Below are 21,112 nucleotides of genomic sequence, written 5' to 3' on the forward strand. Positions count from 1 at the left end.
TCAAGTTGATGCCATACCAATATTAGGGCCTCCCCCAATGGGAGTTAGATTCCTGGTGCTGGTGCAGGGAACTGTGTCAATTCTAAGGTTGGGATCCAGGGTTCAGGGTTGGATGGTTGATATCCAATCACTTGAAGTCTAAGTTGAGTCCACATGACAGATGTTCAGGCTGAAAGGCACCTCTGTATTATAAACTTAATCCCTATTAGATGAGAACTTGTTTCTATACATAAGATGTCCCCATTTTAGTGTTCCTATGCAAAAAGGAATGATGCCATATTATATTATTGGTGCTTTGGGGATAAAAATGACAAACTATACAACCTCTGTGCCTGGTTTTGACCTGAGCTCTTATCCCAATCCCAAGCAAGACTTTTCTATTAGAATTTCTTACTAAGCAGAACCAAAACAAGCAAAAAAAATTGGGGGGGGGGAGGTTTTTTTTTTCTTTTTCTTTTATCTATATTAATAGCTTCTATACAGGACTCATCCCACTTTTCTTGTTTACAGAACCACAGAACATGAACAATCTTATTCTGCCTTATGTCTTCCTACAAACAGAAAAAAAAAGTGGATGGGACCCAGGGACCAAGCAGTTCAGGAGCACTGAATGCAGGATGAGAGCAGAGAGATTCACAAAGCAGCCAGATGAAGTTCCAGGAGTCAGCCAGCCATAAAAAATGGTCAAACTTAAATACTCAATCAGTCAATGACAATAGAAGCAAGAGATCCAAACTACAGCAAGCTATACACCAAAGGGACCTGTTACACTAGCAGTACAGGGGCTAAGAGTGAGGTATAGGATGCATGCTGGGAACTATGGCTGCAGGAGGTCACTGGTGGTGGGAACAGCCCTAATTTAGTCACTATATACCTTAAATAAAACTGTGAAAGTCTTGTAATTCACATTGTTCTCAATAAAAATTATAAAAAGAAAAAGAAAAAGTACAGAATTTGACAATTCTGGATATGGTAATACCAATCTACTCTGAGCCCGCAACTTTTTCCCTCTATGGCACACCTCAATCTGGAGTTGTCACCATCTAGCTTGAAGTACATGATTTATCTTTCTTCATTTAATGTGAGGAGTCAGAGAGAACAACGGTAAGGCATTTGCCTTGCATGTGACTGACTCGGAACACCAGGTTCAATTCCTAGGATTCCATATGGTTCCTCGAGCTTGCCAGGGGCGATCTTCTGAACACAGAGCTAGGAGTAATCCTGAGCATTGACAGGTTGGACCAAACCAATAAATAAATAAATTAATAATTAATTAAAAGTGCCTGGTGCTCTCTCTCATTCTTTTCTCTCCTCCTTACAATTAGAATCCTCTCTCAATAAAACCATTTTACCCCCCAAAAGAAATATATAGAAGTTATTTAAAAAAAAAAAAGACATAACATTCTCTAAGATGAAAGCAGGGGAGCATTAAGATCACTAACAGTTTTGCATTACTCAATCTAAGCATGCTTATAGGAATGTCATTGTATTTCTTAATTTTATACATCTCATAGATAGTCGATTAATTAATTTTGAAAATTTACTTCATGCTAAAAGCAGAGGAAGATCCAGCAGCTCTCAGAAATGTAATTTTGAGTTTGTGAGCTTGGAAGAAAACCAAAGTTATACTCCTTACACTTGACTAATACACTGACCCTTAAAAGAGCAAAAGTATAATTAGCAAAGTGAAACCCTGATATAAAGAATGTTTTTGGACCCCTTGACTTATCTTAACTCAGTTGACTCATCTTTAGTTTTAAAGAATAATTTTTTCCCTTTGCTTTTTCTTTCTTATTTCTATTATAATGTTTTTTTCTATTCTTTTTTTATAATATAATTTTTATTTTGATCATAGTGGGTTACATATTGTTGACAATAATATTTTAGAGAATAATTTATTGTAAAATTATCACCACAGATTTTCTTAGCAAATATATTACATATTTTGGTTAATATTTATAGTATCATTTAAATACAAGTAGAAAATGTAATTTTGGTTTTGCTTTTGGGGCCACACTTGGACAAACTCTGTATTCAGAAATCACTCCTGTGGATACTTGGGAAACTATATAGGATGCCATGGTTTGCACCTGGATGGGCTGCATGCAAGGCAAAAGCTCTTCCTGCTGTACTATGACTCTAGCCCTGAAATATAATTTTTGTTGAACTTTTTAATCCTTAGAAAATATTGCATATTTCAGGCTACCTAATGTGTAGCTTAATAAATTGCAAGAATTTTGGAACAGTTGTAGTTATAAGACCAAGTTATCACAAACAAATATGGAAAAGTCACTGATAATGGTAATTAAAATAATGGTATTTTATATATGCACAAAGGCATACTTATAAAATACTCTTTGTAAGATGATACTGTAGAGTCAGCTTAAGAATTTAATTTAAACCAATGTCATGGAATATGAGTCAGTTTAGAAATGTTTAAAAATTTAGAGATAGACAACATATGACTTCAGTAAGTGTGATATTAATGGAAAAGTGGAAATTTTTTCATTTGGAAAGAATGGGGCATTACATTGCATCAAGAAGTATTTGTTAAATTGGGTTTAGTGATTCCAGGTCTTAATTACATTGTTAAAAAGTGATTTCTACACAGTGCCTAAAAAGGAAGAGAAGGAAGGAATGAAAGAAAAGTGGAGAGAGAGGAGAATGAGAGAGAGACAGAGAGAGAGACAGAGAGAGAGACAGAGAGAGAGAGAGAGAGAGAGAGAGAGAGAGAGAGAGAGAGAGAGAGAGAGAGAAGGAAACATTTCTGCATAGAGGCAAGCTGGAGGGAAACTGGGGACATTTAGTGGCCAGAAATGTATGTTAGTATAGGGACAAGTGTTGGACATTGTATGATTGAAACTCAATCATAAACAACATTGTAATCATGTGTCTCACAATGATTAAATTAAATAACTTATTAATGTTTTGAAAGTCTGGTTCCTAGACATCATCATGAGCACCCTTTCTTCAGAAAAATGCTATTTCTGAGTCCTTCAGGTCTTCATCTACTGTCCAGTTTATTTGACCTTTTCTCCTCTGCCAAATGAAACCTTCAAAACCAACCCAGATTGTAACTATCTCCAGCTCACATTCCAAAGCTTGTCTTTATTATTGTTTCCTTATCTTCATACTTTCTGTACCTGAAGAATTTAAAGAATTCTCCTTTCCACTTTAAACATTTTCCCCAGTAAGGTGATGTTGAGCACGAATATCTTTTTCAGTTTTGCTGATCTTTCTCATTGTCTTCCTGCAGTTTATTCAACAAATACTCAGAGTTCCTATTGACCCAGATCCAGATATTTTTATCTCTACTATCTGCAAATGTTGTTCCTCACACTTGCTGTTTTTGGGTACCTATGGTTATTTGGTGTGTTCTAAACAGTTCTAGATTCTGCCTTCTGGGGCCTTCTTAGGGATCATTTCTGGCATAGATTAAATTAGTGTTTTTAGTTCAATTTTTACTTAACTCAAATGGAAAATGTAAATGGTCATCTTTTTTCTTCAACACTTTACCCTCCCTCAAAATCAGATGCCTGAGCCTGTTGTGTCGGAGGTGTCTTAGGGATCACTTCTATATGGATAAGAGAATGGTTTTAAAATTAATTAGATTGGGACTAATTTCAACACTTAGATAAGTGAATTTTTGTTCTAGCTGTGAAATTGATGGAACAGTATCCCCCCTCATATAAATGTGCACTAATTAGATAGCATATTGTAAAGATTGTGGGGCCGGGCGGTGGCGCTAAAGGTAAGGTGCCTGCCTTGCCTGCGCTAACCTTGGACGGACCGCGGTTCGATCCCCCGGTGTCCCATATGGTCCCCCAAGCCGGGAGCAACTTCTGAGCACATAGCCAGGAGTAACCCCTGAGCGTTACCGGGTGTGGCCCAAAAACCAAAAAAAAAAAAAAAAAATTCAAGTTAGGGCCAGGCGGTGGCGCTCGAGGTAAGGTGCCTGCCTTACCTGCGCTAGCCTAGGAGACGGACCGCGGTTCGATCCCCCGGCGTCCCATATGGTCCCCCAAGCCAGGAGCGACTTCTGAGCGCATAGCCAGGAGTAACCCCTGAGCGTCACCGGGTGTGGCCCAAAAACCAAAAAAAAAAAAAAAAAAAAAAAAAAAAAAAAAAAAAAAGTAAAGATTGTGGTTTAGTGTCTTTTTTAACAATAGGTAAATTACAAAAAAAGTCACACACTAATTTAATATCCTAAGCTTGTCACCTTTGCTGACTTACCTAGTCATCTAAATAGCCTGTGCGGATTACAGCACTCACTTTCTTTGCACAAGGCCAACCCTGGTTTGGTCCCCCAGTACCACATATATTCCCCTGAGAATCAACAGAAGTACTTATTGAAGACAGAACCAGGAGTAAGCCATGAGCACTGCTGGATTTGGCTTCCCCCAAAACCCCAGAAGACACAAAGGTATATCCTACTACTTGCAACATCACAGGTTAACCTATAGATATTATGCTAAGTAAAGTGACCACTCATATAAAGACAGATCATATCATTTTGAATAGAAAAAAATTTGAAATGATTTAACTGAATTACATGGAAAGCAAAATTTTGGACTAGAAGATCAATTAGTGGCTACAAGGAAGGAAGGAGTGGTAAATTGGGCTAAAAGAAAATAGATGAAGACTAGAATTAAATTTTCATTGCTGAAGTTAGTACAGAATATTTAGTTCATTTTCAATAAAACATACCACAACCATATAATTTGATAGATAGATAATATAGCAGATTAAGTGCATGACTCATATTTTCATGGGTAAGAACATGCCCTTAGTAAACACAGATGTTGGGTTTTGGTTTGGGCAGTGCTGGGGATCAATCCCACAGTGTCACACAGTGACAGTTATTTAAAGTGGCTGATTTCATGATTTGCTCTTTATTTCTTCCACTAGTCACTAGTAACTTGCTAATGCCTTCTCCTTATAGGTGATTATCCTGCACCAAGAGCTGTCCTCACAGGCCATGATCATGAAGTTGTCTGTGTTTCTGTTTGTGCAGAACTTGGACTTGTCATCAGTGGTGCTAAAGGTCAGAAGATATTTCTTCCTTTTTGAATCTCTCAAAACAATACTATTTTCTCATGCTAAATTTGACTGATGATTCATTCTACTTAGGAGAATTCCCATAACCAGTCTTCTCTTTCAACCTTTGGGTTTTTTTTTTTTTTTTTTGTGATTTTTGGGTCACACCCGGCTGTGCTCAGGGGTTTTTCCTGGCTCTGTGCTCAGAAACTGCTCCTGGCAGGCACGGGGGACCATATGGGACGCCGGGATTCGAACCGATGACCTTCTGCATGAAAGGTAAACGCCTTACCTCCATGCCATCTCTCCGGCCCCTCAACCTTTGGGTTTTAATACTAATATTTATGAGGTTGTGTATATATGTGTGCATGAGCACAATTTTATATAGTATTTTGTGGTCACCAGCCTTCTAACCAGAACACTGGTCAATTAAACCAGTGTATTCTATGATACAGTCATAAAAAATACATTCTAAGATAAGAGGAAGGTGTGTGGCTGTGGGAAGTAGATGATCAGGTTGCTCTAAAGACATAGCCTTGTTGCTCTCTTACCTCTGCAAGCTTCCTTCTCAAACTTGGCAACTGTGTGAAGGTAAGTAGGAGGGGAACATGATTACTTGGCTCTTTAGACTTTCTGTGGAAGGAGTCAAGAAGTAGGAGGGAACATGGTTCCAATTCTAACTGAGATGGCAATTCTCTCTGGAAAGGCTACACAGTAAGGAACTGGATGATTCAGAGAAAATGAAGATTAAAAAGACTGCATGTGGTGAGGGGATGCAGAGGGAAAGAGTAAGAAGACAGAATGTGTGAAAGGGTGGTGATGGTATTTGCAAAGTTTATCACAATTACGATAAAACACTTGATTTTTTTTACACATGTGATGAGAGAATCAGATTTGGGTTTTAAGCCTTATTCTGACCAATGAAAAATATATTTAGTATCTGAAAGTTTCCCTTCCATTTTTGTTATCTAGGAAAAAATAACTAGAAGGCTACTGGAGAGGTGGTACAGTGGGTTGGTTGCTTGCCTTGCAAGCAGCTGACCCAGGTTAGTTTTCCACCCTACCTCACACTCTGACCTCACAAATCATTTCTTTAAAAGACAGAAGTATTTTTGTAGCCTGAACTAGTTAATCAATTGATCAGTCACCTTATACAATTTATGTAGACTATAGAAAAGATGAAATTGTATTTGATAAGAATACATTTATGTGGTGAAAAGTTAGCATTTGATGATGCTAAAAATATTTAGCAATCGCTTTTTAACTGCTGAATTTTAAAGAAACATGTCCAAAACTATATTAAAAGTAAGCTTGGACAAGATTGTCTTTTGTTTTCATTAAACTATTAACTATATTCCTTTTTGTTCATGTTATTTTGTGAAGAAAAGAGCATATATTTACTGAGATAAAATGTTGGTAAGGAGAAGCTGGATAGATAGTACAGCACATAGGGTATTTGTCTTGCACGCAGCATTCCCAGGTTCAGTCCCCAGCATCCAGTATGGTCCCCTGAGTACCACCAGGAGTAAATCCTGATTGTAGAGCCAAGAGTAACTCTGAGCTCAAAATGGTTTTTGTTTGTTTGTTTGTTTGTGTTGGAGCCTCACCTGGCAGCTCTCAGGGGCTACTGTTCTGCACTCTGAAATCACACTTGGCAGGCTCTCGGGACGATATGGAATGTTAGGGACTGAACAAACACTCTGCTGTGCTATTGCTCCAGCCTCAACAATTCGTTTTAAATTGGTGAAGGGAACAGAGAGACAGTGAAGCTGATAGGTCACTGTCCTTGCATGAAACCCACCTGGGTTCAATCCCCAACATCACAGGTGATCCCTTAGCACTACCAAGAGTGATCCCTAAGCACAGAGCCAGGAGTAATCAATGAGCACCCTGGGTATAAGATAGGAGCCAGAGTGAAAGCACAGTGGACAGTGGGTAGGGTGTTTGCCTTCCCTGTGGATGACCCTGTTCAATCCTCAGCATCCCCTTTGTCCTGGAGCCTGCCAGGGGTGATTTCTGAGCACAGAATCATGAGTAACTTCTGAATGCGGTTGAATGTGGCCAATAAAAAAAGGTTGGTAAGTTAAGTGTGTGCTACTTGACATTAGCCATCAGCACTTAGTCCTTGCCCACATCTTCCCTTATTTTTTATTTCCTACCTCCAACTATCTGTGTTCACACCATGATATGAGAATTTGCAAGAACTAGTTTATGACTTGTCATCACCAATGACTATGGCCATGATGTCTCCTGCTCTGCAGAGGGTCCTTGCCTAGTCCACACCATCACTGGAGATTTACTGAGAGCCCTCGAGGGACCTGAAAACTGTTTGTTCCCACGATTGATTTCTGTCTCCAGTGAAGGCCACTGTATCATATACTATGAACGAGGGAGATTCAGCAATTTCAGTATCAATGGGAAACTTCTGGCTCAGATGGAGATCAATGATTCAACAAGGGTAAGTCTGCATGTTGTGTGCTATCTAGGCAATGAAAGCAACAGGGTAAGGTGTCTTGCTTTACCTTAAATGACTCATAATGGAATTTCTTTGTACACACAAACAAATGTGTTCTGTATAATGTGGGGAGCCAGAGTGATAGCACAGCTGTAAAACATTTGCCTTGCATGCGGCCAATCCAGGACGGCACAGGTTCCATCCTTGGTGTCCCATATGTCCCCTGAGCCAGGAGTGATTTCTGAGAGCAAAAACAGGAGTAACCCCTGAGCGTTACTGGGTGTGCCCCCCACAAAAAAAAGTATAATGTGGATTATTGCTCTGAACAGGTCAAAATTAATGTGATTCCAAGTAATGAATTCAGTGAATTAGACTTTGGACATCAGAGTGAACTGTTGTTTGGATAGAGATTGGACCTGAAGGACTCTTCTTTTAAAACACTTTAAAAAAAATAACTTTCAACGCTGCACATACACACACCCTAGATATTAAAAGTTTGCCTATTATTAATGAGTCTTATTTCTTGGACTCTTGACCAAAATAACATGGACAGAATTGCTCTCCATGCACAAATTATTTCTAATGTTGGTTTATGATTAAAAATGCCTTCGAGTGGGCTTCTGCCATTTGTTCTGGAAGTCTTGACATTGTTAGTATTCAGAAATTAGCAAAGCAGGTTGCTGAGTTCTCAAGTTTTTCCTGGATTTGATAGGTGATACTCTCTTTGGGACTTCTGTTATCTATAAATTAAATTGGTTTTAATATGATCCTTTAGTAAACTGTTTGATGAAATCCACATTGGAAATTCTGTGAATTGGATTTTAGAAAGCCTTAACAAATGGTTAGTCAGGGGTAATAATTAAAAGGTAAATGCTTTTTGATAGTGACCATTGATCAGATGAAAATCTCTGAGAAAAATCTTCATATTCTTGTCTTTTCTGAAGGCCATTCTTCTGAGTAGTGATGGCCAGAACCTGGTGACTGGAGGGGACAATGGTGTGGTGGAAGTCTGGCAAGCCTGTGACTTCAAGCAGTTGTACATTTACCCTGGATGTGATGCCGGCATTAGAGCAATGGACTTATCTCATGACCAGAGGTAAGCCACATGAATGAGCATCGGCTCCACTTGGAAACTGTCTTCCAAAATTCCTGATTCTGTCACAGGTGACATATGCAGTAAATAAAAGTCCAGCATCCAGACAGGCTTTTACAGAAAAGGGTTAATGGAGAGGTGTAAGTACTATAAGAATAAATTCTGGTAAGAAGAAAGTACAGAGAACAGGAAAAAAAAGTATGAGGAAGAATAGGAATGCCAGATACCACCCAGAACATATAAATACCTCAATTTCTCTGTTCTCTGCTCCTCACTGAGCCTGTGACAGTCTCTCTGGTCTATAACAGGTGAGGAAAGAACAAAAAGTACATAGTGATCCACCACTTAGTGTTTGGATCAACAGTATTCCACGTTATGTGATAGTGGTCCAAATGGGCTGTATGTGTGTAATAGGCTGTAGCATCTTAGTTGTGTAATTAATTATGTGGTATGATTCTCACACAGTGAAATCTCTTAACAGTGCACTTCTTGGGGCCAGAGCAATAGCACAGCAGGCATGGCTTTTGTCTTGCACACAGCAGACTTGCGTTAGATCCCTATCATCTCATATGGTCCATGAGTTTACCAGGAGCGATTTCTGAGCATAGAGCCAGGAGTAACCCCTTAGTGCCACTAGGTGTGGCCCAAAAACAAACAAACAAAAAAACATGTAATTTAGTTTGGAGAAATAGTCTTATTTATAGCAAGTCTACAATTTAAAAAAAAATATATATATATAGGCAGTTCACAGATTAGACTGTTCCATACTGTGGTACTGTGGTCCATAATCAGAATAAAAGTGGAGTGTATAATGTGTATTTGTTCAAACATAGATTTTCTAAATTTTTTTAAGTAATTTGGATAAAGTAGTTTCTATACTTTCACTGGCATTATTACTCATATATTCATTTGTTAACACTAGCACCAACATCATATATTAGACAGTGTGCAAAGTACCGAGGGTATGTAGTGAGTTTAAGGACCCTCAAAGAACTGAAATATCTAGAGTAATCGTATGTGAGCAAAGCAGGAATAAAATAAAAGAAGGATGTGAGTAAATCTTCTTGGATGGAAGAATATATGAAAAGGCTTTAGAAAGTCTTTGTCCATTCAGTTAAAAATTAACTCAATGGAATATTATTCAGCAATCAAAAGGGCCTGTTATGCCAGCAGGCTGAGGAAGGTGGTGGTGGCATGGATTGTACTCTCAGAACATTGGTGAAGGGAGGTTGACATTGGTGACAGGATTGGTCTTGACACATATGTCTAAAACCCAACTTTCTATGCCAGAATGGCTTAACTAAAAAACTTGAAATAAATAAATAGATAGATTAATCCTAGTCCTGAAAGATAGTACTGGATTACAGCACTTTCTTTGCACAAGGCCAACCCAGGTTTGGTCCCCCAGTACCACATATATTCCCCTGAGAATCAACAGAAGTACTTATTGAAGACAGAACCAGGAGTAAGCCATGAGCACTGCTGGATTTGGCTTCCCCCAAAACCCCAGAAGACACAAAGATATATCCTACTACTTGCAACATCACAGGTTAACCTATAGATATTATGCTAAGTAAAGTGACCACTCATATAAAGACAGATCATATCATTTTGAATAGAAAAAATTAGAAATAATTTAACTGAATTAAATGGAAAGCAAAATTTTGGACTAGAAGATCAATTAGTGGCTACAAGGAAGGAAGGAGTGGTAAATTGGGCTAAAAGAAAATATATGAAGACTAGAATTAAATTTTCATTGCTGAAGTTAGTACAGAATATTTAGTTCATTTTCAATGAAACATACCACAACCATGTAATTTTATAATGCAATATAACTTCAATAACAGAATAATAAAGTTTAGGGGCTAAGAAGATAGATCAAGCTGAAGCATAGTTTTGCCTTGGAGAGGCCCAGGTTTAATCCCCAGCATCACATGATCCTCCAAACAATGAATAGACACTTCCAGGATTCCCTACTATGCAGCATGCTGGAAATATCCTCTGACTACTGCCAAAGAACAAAAGCAACTAAAATCAAGGTTAGCTGCTTTAAATATAGAAAATAGGGAGCAAAAAGATAGAACAAGGGGCAAGGCAGTTCCCTTGCACACAGAAGACTGGGGTTCAATTTTTTTCACCACATCTCCTCCAAGCACACTAAAAATGATCCTTGAGCATCAAGTCAGAACTAAGCCCTGGGTGTGGCCCATAAACATGTAAGCAAAATAAAGGAATAAATTTTAAAAGGCCTTAAAAGTAAAATGTAAACAATCTCTATCCTTTCACCAGTCTTGGCAAGAAAAGAGATAGATCTCAGAGCAACTGTAAAGTCTCTCAGGAATACACAGGGGAATGAAGAAAGCTACTACTTCTATTTCTACTTCTATGTGAATACCATCCTTAATCTAAATTATTCTTATTGTTTTATAATGCACTGGTATGTCACCATAGTAACAACTGCACATAATTACATATTGATAAATATTGAAACTATATACTCCAACAGTGTTTTCTTAACATCATATGCCATCAGCTCATATATGTCAATTGGCCTCACAGTCCTAGTGTATAAGAGATTTAACAAATTTTTCTCCAGAGAGCTGGGATTCAATTTACATCCTCAAAAGTGAAGTTGTGAACTTGGAACTGGTGATTGGTTCAGTGCCAAATGGCTGTGTGACTTTGGTGATTGTGCGTCCATATTAACTCCTGTCTCTGTTTTTCCAGGACTCTGATCACGGGCATGGCTTCTGGTAGCATTGTAGCTTTTAATATAGATTTTAATCGGTGGCATTACGAGCATCAGAACAGATACTGAAGACAGATGATGAACCAAAAGCCAAGTCAAAGCCGGGAGCACAAGTGCTACACGGAAAGGCAATATCTGGTGGAAAACAGTCTCCATCGACCTCTGTTTGTACATTCCATCACACCCAGCAATAGCTGTACATTGTAGTCAGCAGCCATTTTTCTTTGTTTTTCACAACCGAACACCAGCTGCTACCAAGCAAGCTTAATCATGTAAATTATATGAATTAGGAGATGTTTTGGTAATTATTTCATATATTGTTGTTTATTGAGAAAAGGCTGTAGGATGTGTCACAAGAGACTTTTAGACAGTTCTGAAGAAACTTGTGTCCAGTTGTCACAAAGTTTAAGCTTTGAACCTAAACTGCATCCACTTCCAGCCTCTTTTCAAGCTGAGAAAAACAAAACAAACAAAACCACGTTTGATACTTTGTACATCAGATGCATCTTATTTAAAGGGATACTTTTGTAAAAGTAAAACCTTGTATAAAGAACAAAAATCGTTTCTTAATTTTACTGTGGAGTTACAACTTGCATGTTCTTTAATCCTGATGTCTTGATGGAACAGGGGCGATCACACTAGGAAACAGGCCTGTCCAAAGGTGCCGCTTATGGAAAAGGGTCAAGTTTGGGCTCAGTCAGCGGTTTTTGACATTTTCACCTAAATATAATTTGCACTTTTTAACTCTAAATTCATCCCTTCTAAGTGAAATTTGCTCATAAAGGATTTGGATACTAAGCCATTATTTATCATTAGGGTTACTTAATACAAAGAAAATTCAGCCCTTCTCTTCATCATTTGAAGCAGAAAGGGGGCTTAAGGGTGAGGTCCTGGGTTTTTTTCTTGTATACATAAGAGCCAAGGTCCTTAGTTCCATAGAAATGACTTCCCAACTGCTAGGCATATCTTCAGTGTGAGCCTACTGGCATCACATATGTTCATTAGGAGAGGAGAAGCTGATGCTAACTGTTTGGAGGTCCCACTTCCTCTTTGGTTCTTAAGTAGCTTAGTTTCTTTAGTAACAAGCCAGACTTTATTATAACAATAACGGAAGATATTCTTTTAGATTCTTGTGAAATTCTCACCTAAAGCCACATTCTTGACCTAAGGCACTTCATCTTTTCTGATATAAAATGATGGCTCTCAAATGATTTTTCCATACATTGTACTGATCAAGTTATATGCCCAGGGGTATATACACCTTATTCATGTTTCTTCTTTGTATATTTGGTGACTGTATTGTCATAGATGTACATATCGTGTCGGTAGGGCTATGAGGCATGTTACAGGAATGTAATTTTCTCAGAATTTACACTCACTTGCAGTCATTTATTTAAAAAGATAAAACAAGATAATGGGTTCTTTGTATTGGCACTTTGCACCAGAAACATATCATTATTTATTGATGTGATTAATTCTTTGTTATCCACCTTGTACTAGTAAGTTTTAGCACTGAATTACTTCTTTATTGTTGTTTGTATTTATGAGATTCTGAAATTCTGGGGAATCGGCGTAATGATTAAGTTATTCATCATCAGGCTGTAAGCAATATCTTGCGTTTGTAGCTTAGAATTGGAAGGATACAGAACATCTGGAAGACAAGTTCACTTCATCTTAAGATCATGGTGAAATATTTTGGATATATAAATTCCTTAAGCTATTGTAACCATGTTTTATTGCAAAGATGTAAAATATGCCAGATGTGTGTGAGTTGGAAATCAAAAAAAGAAAAATAAAATATGCAAAGAATTCACATGTCCTTGGCCACATCACTAATGTGTATTCATTGTGTTCTCAAGTTTATAAGAAGTCATCATCACCTCATTTAAGGCCAACAGCAGCTTAAAACCATGAACTACGGTCCTAATGAGCTTCTGTAATTTGCTGAAACATGAGCCACTTTGCTTGACCATCTGGCAGGGATTTGGGGCAACAGTGGCCAGAGAGAAACAAACCTTGTTGTTTCGGCCACATAATCCACTTAGGAGGTTAGTTTCATTTTATTTCCTTTTATTTATTTAGAAGGAACTTAAGAGCAGGTGATGGTAAAGACTATTATTGCTTGTTCAATTCAGGATGCTGAATACAGTCCTCTGAATTACATTTTTCAAATTGGTTGTCAGATGGGCATGACATAAGCAGAGACCTGGAAGATCAGAGCAGCTGCCACTTAAGCAGAGCGAAATCTAACCACTGCAGAGGAAGTGAGTTAGAGGTGGGGACAGCCTGACAGGCCTGCAAGTGCATTCCAGCTGCCTTCTCAGGACAGAGGGTTAGGGCTAGCAAAAGCCAGGAACTACATAAATCACCATTTTCTCTCCCTACCACACAGTTGCCAATCATCCCAGACCAGATGCCTGCTCCACCAACCTTTTTCACAGTCACCCTGGCAACCACCTAGTGGCCTTCACCTTCCTCCACTCTTCAGTCCACCATCTGGATTCTGCTTACCAGTATTTGGACCTCCAGAGTGCTACTGGAGACTCTGGCTCCACTAACCTTGCCCTCCTGCTGCTGAGTGGCCTGCTATGGCTTTTGACATCCTTAAGTGCTGGCAGGTGAAAAGTCACCCAGGGAGTTTAATTGAGGAAGGGGTTGGTCCACAACCATAGTTCACGGGGCTTATTCCTGGTTCTGAGTTCCGAGATCACCCCTAAAAAAGCTTGGGTTGTTGTGGTAGTGGTATACAGAGCTCAAGACTGAATCTGGGTCAACTATGCCTTACCCTGTACTATCTCTCCAGCCCCGTGGAGAGCTCATAATTAAGAGCAAATCCTTGAGTTTCATCCCCCCAGTGATACTATGTGGGTCATCCTTGGACACATTTTCATCTATTTTCACTATTTGGGGGTACAGTCCGAATCCAGAACTCAAGACATGGTTTCAAGAGGAAACCATTCTTTGCCACCTTTTGCCCTGAGTCCAGCAAACCTGCAGTTTACAAGTCCTTGAGCTTAGAGCCAGGAGTAAATCAAGAGCACCACAGGGAAAGTAAACGAACAAACCTAGCCTCAAGAAAAACTTTAAGTTATTTAGTAAAATGAAAAGCTTAGTAGACTTACACAAAAGATTAAAATCTGAAGGAGACAGGATTAGCAAACTCAAATAATTATCAGAGCAAATTACCTAGAATAAAGGACTTTTAGCAAAAGAGATGGTTAAAGTTCTTTGAAACTATACCCATTCATTTTTCCCTTCACTTTCCAAATTAGAACTCACTAGTGTTAGGAACAGTTAAAAGACTAGCCTAAAGCTTGCAGTTGGAAGGAGTCACCAGCCATCTCCACTACATTCTATTGATTGTAATAGGGCCAAAACCCAATTAAAAGTAGTTTTCAGTACAAAGGACTCCAGGTTCCCCAGGTTCCTGGCTGGATTATATTGACCTAAGAAACAGTGCAATAGTCTTTCTCAATCTCCATCCTCCTTGCTCTTCATGACTGTACTCAAAACCACACTCTGCACACTTAACATCTTCTATACATGTGACAATATTCATTATATATACTTCAATTGTGCATGTTCACCTTTCTCCCACATGAATATATTAATTTCCTGGAAAAATATTAGAATCTATATCATATTTTACTATAGCCATGAAGTTCCTTTCCAGTGTCACTAAGGGCCAATCCAGAAAGAGCTGGGGGGGGGGGTGAGGAAGTACAGTGATAAAAAGCTCTTTAGGCACCACAAAGTCTGATGGAAAGATAGTGGTCTTATGCATTCTCAAAACCACCATCTAGTTTGCACAATCACAAGGTTATCTAAGGAAAAGAAAACAGAAGAAAAAGTAGGCTGCAGACTAGTGGGTGCCAGAGTGAATAATAAATTCCACTGTGGGTTGGTCTTTTGAGGTACACTTGATCTCACTTGAGAGCCTAAACAGTAAGGAGTAGATTTTAGGTAAGGACAAAATGAGAAAAACTTCTTATTTTAGATTTTGGGGGTAGAAAGTTTTCCAATGTATAATGTTTATCTTTGTGGGGTTTGAGTATGAAATGCAGGAGGAAATCTTGTGTAAAAGAAGTTACTAAACATATACCTAAATATAAGCTAGCAATGATTTAAGTAAACAAGTATGTAAAATGTGGGGGATTAATATAAATGGGAAAATCAAATACTGGGCAAGCATGTTCTGTTAAGTGGGGGAGAATTATGATTTGTGTTTATTTTTGGGGGGTCACACCCGGCAGCATTCAGGGATTACTCCTGGCTCTATTCTCAGAAATCACTTCTGGGGGCCGGAGAGATAGCATGGAGGTAAGGCATTTGCCTTTCATGCAGGAGGTCATCGGTTCGAATCCCGGCGCCCCATATGGTCCCCCGTGCCTGCCAGGAGCAATTTCTGAGCCTGGAGCCAGGAATAACCCCTGAGCACTGCCGGGTGTGACCCAAAAACCACAAAAAAAAAAAAAAAGAAATCACTTCTGCAGGCTCAGGGAACCATATGGGATGCCAGGATTTGAACCACCAGTCTTCTGCATTGCAAGACAAATGCCTTACCTCCATGCTATCTCTCTGGCCCCCACATTATTTTTTTTTTAGTTATGAAAGTTATAGAGTAAGATGGAGGTGCTTGGAGATTTGGTTTCTTCTTGGCTTGTGGAGAAATCTGTGACTTTACATTGTTTTCCCATGGTATAGGACACAGACACAGCATCTAATCCTTGGGCCCTTGCACTGAAAGAAAAGCCTGTTTGACAGAGAATCCATTGTGAAGCCCCTGAAGCTCCTGTGCCCACTTGGAAGCCCTCAAAATAATATCAAAATAAATGAAGCCACCAAATAGTTTAAATATAACATCTTTTTTGTACAGTTTAAGGTGCTGATAACTGTGGGGAATCCTGTCCTTCCTTGATCCAGTTCACCCCCATGGCTGTCAGTGTGAGTCTCTCTGTTCACAGCCTCTGTTCCTGAAATTATGCTGCAGTCCACTGTAACTTCAATTCCACCTGATTTATTTGTGAGAATCAGACCTCCCATTGCCCTCAGATAGGCATTTTATAATGTTGATATAATTGCATTGAGCACATGAGCTATGAGCCATAACATTTATACCTCTTCAGACTGAATTATTCTGCCATAAAAAATGCATCCTGCTATCTAAGGCTTCTCTGTTGGTTAGGAGTCCACACAAGAGGTGCAAGTGGGCAAAACTGAAAGATTCATTAGAGAAATAACCTACATCTTACCAAGGATGTTTTTTTGTTTTTCTTTTATAACAAAAATTTTTTATTAAATAAGAAATATGAAGTTTACCACAAAGAGTGGTGAGTTCAGTTAGAGAAATAATTACACTAACAACTATCAATGAGAGAAATAGAATGCTTGTCTCGAATACAGACAGGGGGTGAAGGAGGAGAAAGATGGAGAGAACTCGTGGTGGGAATGTTGCACTGGTGAGGCAGGGTATTGTTTTTTCTTATAACTAAAACCCAACTACAAACATGTTTGTAATCATGGTGCTTAAATAAAGATATTAAAAAATAAATAGAAGTTAATTTTATGATTTTATTATTTCATGAGAGGAAATTTTTTAATTCCCAATGATGCTTTGGAGATAGAGGCCTGACATCTAGGGGTTACCTGGGCAATATCCAGAGGTGTTTGGTGGTGTATTAAATGTCATTGATCAAAATCAGACTCTCATGCATTAGTGGTATATCCTCCACTCTCTAAGCTGTTATCTCTGGTCCTATTTCTAGAATTTTCACATTTTGTGATTATGATGGTATAGTTATGGTTTTCAGGAACATGTGTGGGTCTGATTATCTAATGTCTACTTTTTCATTCCACTGCTATACCATCTTAAGTTTTCTTCAGGAGCCAAAGAGGTAGAAGATGGAATATATGCTTTGCTTGCAGGAGGTCCAAGTTTGATCTCTAGCACTGCATAGTCCACAGCACTGTCAGGAGTGACCCACCCAAGCACAGTTAGAAGTAATTGAGAGTATGCCAAGGTATGACCTCAACACAAAAAGAAACAAACAAAAAATATCTTTGGGGCCAGGAGCCATATAATAAAGTTAATAAAGCACTTGCCTTGCACACAACTGATTCAGTTTGATTCCCGGGATCCCATATGATACCTCAACACAGCCAGGAGTGATTCCTAAGTACAGAGCCTGGTGTAACCCCTGAGCATTAGCCAGCATTGCCACAAACAAAACCAAAAAGAAAACATAAACCCCACATGATTTAAAGGTCATTGGCATATATATGTACATATACATATATACATATATGTAGGCATATGTATATACATATACATATATACATATATGTAGGCATATATATATATATATATATGCCTCCTACACAGAGTGAACTGTTGGAAACTAATAAAGATATGTGTCTGATCCCTTCTGTGAGCTAAAGCTAGGGGAGTAGCCTCCATCAAAGATTCTCCAAAAGAATTCTATCAGTCTTCTCAGGTTGATGAACCAATCTCAGTTTAGGTGATTTAGGTAACAGTGTAGTTTTTTCAAAGTTTTAGAAGCATTTATTTAAACATCAGTTGTCTCCAGGGTCTCCATGTGAGACCTATTTTCCAGATTTAGGAAAGATACTTAAGTGGACTCACGTAGCCTTTTCTCTGGGTTGTTGGGTTATTACCCAAAGAAGCCTCTTTGCATATTCATCCCCCACATCTTTGGTGCCAAGGGAACCACACTTGTAATGGCCTAGGGTTTCACTGATTATACCCCACCCAGCTATGTGGAGTGATCCAAGAATTTAATTTTTTTTTTTTTTTGGTTTTTGAGTCACACCCAGCAGTACTCAGGGGCTACTCCTGGCTCTATGCTCAGAAATTGCTCATGGCAGGCTTGGGAGACCATATGGGATGTCGGGATTCGAACCATCAACCTTCTGCATGCAAGGCGAACACCTTACCTCCATGCTATCTCTCCGGCCCCTAAGAATTGAATTTAGAAATTCACAACTGTCATGCATGTCGCTTACCTCTGAGTCATACTTCATGGACTCATTTATTTTCTTTTCATTATTTTTTGAGGAGCCACACCCCACAGTATTCGGAACTTACTCCTGGCTCTGTGCTCAAAGATTATTCTGTGTGGGATTCAGGAAATCATATAGGATACTGTTGACCAGAGGTTGATTTTATGAAATACCCTTCCCTCTGTACTATCCTTCCAGTCTATCCAAGACCCTCTTTTCTTGCAAGGATAGTAACCCTCCTAGATTAGGGCCCCACACTTCTCATATTATTAACCCGAAATGTGTTTTTAAAGGCCTCTGGTTTAATACAGTCACTGTGAGGGTTAGAGCTTTACCTTACCTTAGCAATTTGGGGAGGACAAAATTTAAAGCACAGCACAAATGTTGTTTCACCGAGAATCAATTGTGACACTGGAAATATGAAAGGCCCAGTTGAAAAGAAAATCATTCCCATTACCTTCACAAGAAAGCACTGTCTTTGCCAAAATTTAAGAACTTCTACTACCTAAGATGTTAAAGTGATTTTGGGAAGGACTAGAGAGATATTATAGGGGATAAGATGTTTTCTTGCCTTACATGCTACTAACTTCAGTTGGATCACAGCACCACATGGTCCCTAGAGTACTGTCAGAAGTGATCCCTGAGAACAGGCAAGAATAATTAAGTTCTGAATGACACTAATGCAACCCCAAATTACAAGGCAAGCAAAAAAGATTTTTAAATAACGTGATCTTTAGCAAGTTTCTTATTGGCATTATTTTGATCACAAGATATAGAAAAAAGTTAATTAGCTCAGTATGGTCATTTTTTAATATTCTATGTGTTCCAGAATCATACAACATGTAATTAGGTGGTATTAGGTAAGAAAATTAAATTGCTTTAATTTATGTGTCATTTTATTTATATTTTATTGTATTACACTAATTGATGCTCAAGGATTACTTCTGGTTATGTTCTTAGGGATCACTGCAGATTCAAGGGGCCATATGAGGTGTAGGGGATCAAAACTATGTTGGCAACCTACAAGACAAGTGTCTTACATGTTGCATTATCTCTCTGGTCCCTGCAGTGGTAATTTTAGAACAAAGGTGACTTGCATGTCTTTCTAGTATTTTCCAGGATAAATAAGATTCTCAATTTAGTTTCCTTCTACCAAATTATTAACTCCAAAAATTATACTCTTTGCCTTAAAAGTGAATTACTTTTCTGTCCAAAGTATAAAAGGATTAAAATACATAAAAATTAAATTAAATTAATAGTTATATAAACACATGTTTATTTGATAGAAAGCAGAATTTACTTCTTCAAAGAGTCATTTTTGTAGCAGAATTGATATTGTGCTGGATGATGTCACAAATGTTAATTGACAGTTTCCTGGAGACTCAAACTCTCCCCTTTTCTGTTCAATAGCTATTAGTTTTGTTACAGAAATTAAAAATTAAGGAGATACTTCCAGAAGGTGTGTGTGCCTGCTTGCACACACATGTGCATATACTCTGGCTTTTATACCTGGAAGGTATTTTACGAGGGAGAAGAAAGGAAAAAAATGAAACAAGTAGAAATGAAATTAGACCTATGTTTATACAGTTCTCTACATCCCAGGACTTATTTTTGAAAGTTTGTAAACTAGCCTTCCAGTTTAAATTGAATAAGTAGGTGCAGCTGAGTAAATGGAGAGGCCTGGGTTTGCCACCATGTGTTTCCACTTTAAAATTACATTGAAGAGGAACAGAGGGGGTCAGAAACCAAAATAAGAGAGATATAAGACAGGCTATGTTTAAAGGGAAAATGTGAGAAAATGAAGAGTCAAAACAGAAGTCCTCTTGGCTTAGCCCTGGAGGCCAGGAGCCACTCCTGACAGCAGAGAGACGGCAGGCTCTCAGTCCCATCCCAGGAGGCCTGGGCTTGGAGAGAGAACCTGTGAGGAAGGAAATTCCACACCCCAGAGAGGGGCCTCCCTGGTACATCGAAAGGTCAGGAGACATTCTGCATAGCCTGGATTTGATACACCTCCATTATATACCTCCCCAGAGTCTCCAGGAAGGAAAGCCTTTGCTTATCTGAAAGACCAACTTAAAAATACTGGCATGAGACTGGGAAGAGAGTTCAAAGGGCTAGAATGGTCCCCTTTCCCCTGCACTACATGGTTTCCCAGCACTGCTAAGAGCAGTCCACCAGAAGAATCTAAGAATCATCTGGCCTTTTTTTTTTGTCCCCCAATTCACAATACAGACCAGGCAAAGGGCCTGGGTTGAGGTGTATATGGGGTGCATTTACTGTACCTCCTCTTTCTATACAGTCAGTGTAAAGAACACAGCTTGTGGTAAGAATTGGGAGGCCTTATCTTTTCATTTATATATATATATATATAGATATATAGATATATTATCATTCACCAGTGCAACATTCCCATGACTAATAATATCCCAAGTGTCCTTCCTCCCCACCCCACACACACAGGCTTTCATCTGGCCTTTCAACTATTCTCTATAGACTGGCATGTGCTTCCCTCAGACTCCTGGATCAAGTCAGAGTGCAGACATATTTGGAAATAAGGGTTGTATAGAGTGACTGGCTCTCAATGAGCCTATTAGACTCTTGTCGAATTTGACTGTGGGCCCAGTCAGAAGAGGAAGAGAATTGAGGGGACATACCATATGAGGAACAGGGGAAGGAGGCAGCAGCAATTCTTGAACTTCCAGTCTCCAGAACTGTAAGGAAACATGTGTCTGTGAATGAAGCCCCCTGATCAGGATTC

At 38.8% G+C, this 21,112-nt stretch overlaps 1 protein-coding gene and 1 non-coding gene across 3 annotated transcripts in view; one reads left to right on the forward strand and one right to left on the reverse strand.

Moving 5' to 3' along the window:
- The window catches only part of NBEA (neurobeachin), a 697,365-nt gene extending 684,216 nt beyond the window's left edge, over nt 1-13,149 (forward strand). For both annotated transcript variants that reach the window (XM_049778738.1, XM_049778739.1), the window contains 4 exons: nt 4,943-5,044; nt 7,299-7,495; nt 8,437-8,588; nt 11,313-13,149. In XM_049778738.1, coding sequence (XP_049634695.1) covers nt 4,943-5,044; nt 7,299-7,495; nt 8,437-8,588; nt 11,313-11,403 — 542 coding nt within the window. In that variant the 3' untranslated portion in view covers nt 11,404-13,149. The remainder of the gene's footprint in view (nt 1-4,942; nt 5,045-7,298; nt 7,496-8,436; nt 8,589-11,312) is intronic.
- A 7,412-nt stretch (nt 13,150-20,561) lies between these two features.
- LOC126016499 (small nucleolar RNA SNORA51) lies at nt 20,562-20,694 on the reverse strand. Its single transcript, XR_007498295.1, has one exon. It is a non-coding gene; the product is annotated as a small nucleolar RNA SNORA51 (small nucleolar RNA).
- Between the last annotated feature and the right edge of the window lie 418 nt (nt 20,695-21,112).

This window comes from Suncus etruscus, chromosome 8 (assembly GCF_024139225.1).
Source record: "Suncus etruscus isolate mSunEtr1 chromosome 8, mSunEtr1.pri.cur, whole genome shotgun sequence".
NCBI lineage: Eukaryota > Metazoa > Chordata > Mammalia > Eulipotyphla > Soricidae > Suncus > Suncus etruscus.